This window comes from Penaeus vannamei, chromosome 43 (assembly GCF_042767895.1).
Source record: "Penaeus vannamei isolate JL-2024 chromosome 43, ASM4276789v1, whole genome shotgun sequence".
In the NCBI taxonomy this organism is placed as follows: Eukaryota; Metazoa; Arthropoda; class Malacostraca; order Decapoda; family Penaeidae; genus Penaeus; species Penaeus vannamei.
In genome coordinates, this window is record NC_091591.1 from 14,251,213 (window position 1) to 14,253,239 (window position 2,027).

At 43.4% G+C, this 2,027-nt stretch overlaps 1 protein-coding gene across 1 annotated transcript in view; it reads left to right on the plus strand.

The window, feature by feature from the left end:
- LOC138860803 (uncharacterized) overlaps positions 1–1,489 on the plus strand; it is a 4,109-nt gene extending 2,620 nt beyond the window's left edge. The window contains exons 4-7 of the mRNA XM_070119144.1: positions 358–561; positions 788–894; positions 977–1,085; positions 1,304–1,489. Of these exons, the coding sequence (XP_069975245.1) occupies positions 358–561; positions 788–894; positions 977–1,085; positions 1,304–1,489 (606 nt within the window). The remainder of the gene's footprint in view (positions 1–357; positions 562–787; positions 895–976; positions 1,086–1,303) is intronic.
- Positions 1,490–2,027: the final 538 nt, after the last annotated feature.

Consider the following 2,027-nt stretch of genomic DNA (forward strand, 5'->3'; position numbering starts at 1 on the left):
CCCCCTTTATAAGAAATCTTTAGCTTGTCCCCCAATACAAGTCCAGCACCCCCTTTATAAGAATCTTTAGCTTGTCCCCCAATACAAGTTCAGCACCCCCTTTATAAGAAATCTTTAGCTTGTCCCCCAATGCAAGTCCAGCACCCCCCTTTAAAAGAAATCTTTAGCTTGTCCCCCAATACAAGTCCAGCACCCCTTTAAAGAAATCTTTAGCTTGTCCCCCAATACAAGTCCAGCACCCCCTTTATAAGAAATCTTTAGCTTGTCCCCCAATGCAAGTCCAGCACCCCCTTTAAAAGAAATCTTTAGCTTGTCCCCCAATACAAGTCCAGCACCCCCTTTAAAAGAACTCTTTAGCTTGTCCCCCAATACAAGTCCAGCACCCCCTTTATAAAGAAATCTTTAGCTTGTCCCCCAATACAAGTCAGCACCCCCTTTAAAGAAATCTTTAGCTTGTCCCCCAATACAAGTCCAGCACCCCCTTTAAAAGAAATCTTTAGCTTGTCCCCCAATACAAGTCCAGCACCCCCTTTAAAAGAAATCTTTAGCTTGTCCCCCAATGCAAGTCCAGCAACCCCTTTATAAGAAATCTTTAGCTTGTCCCCCAATACAAGTCCAGCACCCCTTTTAAAAGAAATCTTTAGCTTGTCCCCCAATACAAGTCCAGCACCCCCTTTAAAAGAAATCTTTAGCTTGTCCCCCAATGCAAGTCAGCACCCCCTTTAAAAGAAATCTTTAGCTTGTCCCCAATACAAGTCCAGCACCCCCTTTAAAAAGAACTCTTTAGCTTGTCCCCCAATACAAGTCCAGCACCCCCTTTAAAGAAATCTTTAGCTTGTCCCCCAATACAAGTCCAGCACCCCCTTTAAAGAAATCTTTAGCTTGTCCCCCAATGCAAGTCCAGCACCCCCTTTAAAAGAAATCTTTAGCTTGTCCCCCAATACAAGTCAGCACCCCTTTAAAAAGAAATCTTTAGCTTGTCCCCCAATACAAGTCCAGCACCTCCTTTAAAGAAATCTTTAGCTTGTCCCCAATACAAGTCCAGCACCCCTTTAAAGAAATCTTTAGCTTGTCCCCCAATACAAGTCCAGCACCTCCTTTAAAAAAATCTTTAGCTTGTCCCCCAATACAAGTCCAGCACCCCTTTATAAGAAATCTTTAGCTTGTCCCCCAATACAAGTCCAGCACCCCCTTTAAAGAAATCTTTATTTTGTCCCCAATGCAAGTCCAGCACCCCTTTAAAAGAAATCTTTAGCTTGTCCCCCAATACAAGTCCAGCACCCCCTTTAAAAGAAATCTTTAGCTTGTCCCCCAATACAAGTCCAGCACCCCCTTTAAAGAAATATTTAGCTTGTCCCCCAATGCAAGTCCAGCACCCCCTAAAAAGAAATCTTTAGCTTGTCCCCAATACAAGTCAGCACCCCCTTTAACAGAAATCTTTAGCTTGTCCCCCAATGCAAGTCCAGCACCCTTTATAAGAAATCTTTAGCTTGTCCCCCAATGCAAGTCCAGCACCCCTTTAAAAGAAATCTTTAGCTTGTCCCCCAATACAAGTCCAGCATCCCCTTTTGAAAAGAAATCTTTATTTTGTCCCCCAATGCAAGTCCAGCACCCCCTTTAAAGAAATCTTTAGCTTGTCCCCCAATACAAGTCCAGCACCCCCTTTAAAGAAATCTTTAGCTGTCCCCTACAATACAAGTCCAGCACCCCCTTTAAAAAATCTTTAGCTTGTCCCCCAATACAAGTCCAGCACCCCCTTTAAAAAGAAATCTTTAGCTTGTCCCCCAATACAAGTCCAGCACCCCCTTTAAAAGAAATCTTTAGCTTGTCCCCCAATACAAGTCCAGCATCCCTTTAAAGAAATCTTTAGCTTGTCCCCCAATACAAGTCCAGCACCCTTTAAAGAACTCTTTAGCTTGTCCCCCAATACAAGTCCAGCACCTCCTTTAAGAGAAATCTTTAGCTTGTCTCCCAAATACAAGTCCAGCACCCCCTTTAAAAGAAATCTTTAGCTTGTCCCCCAATAC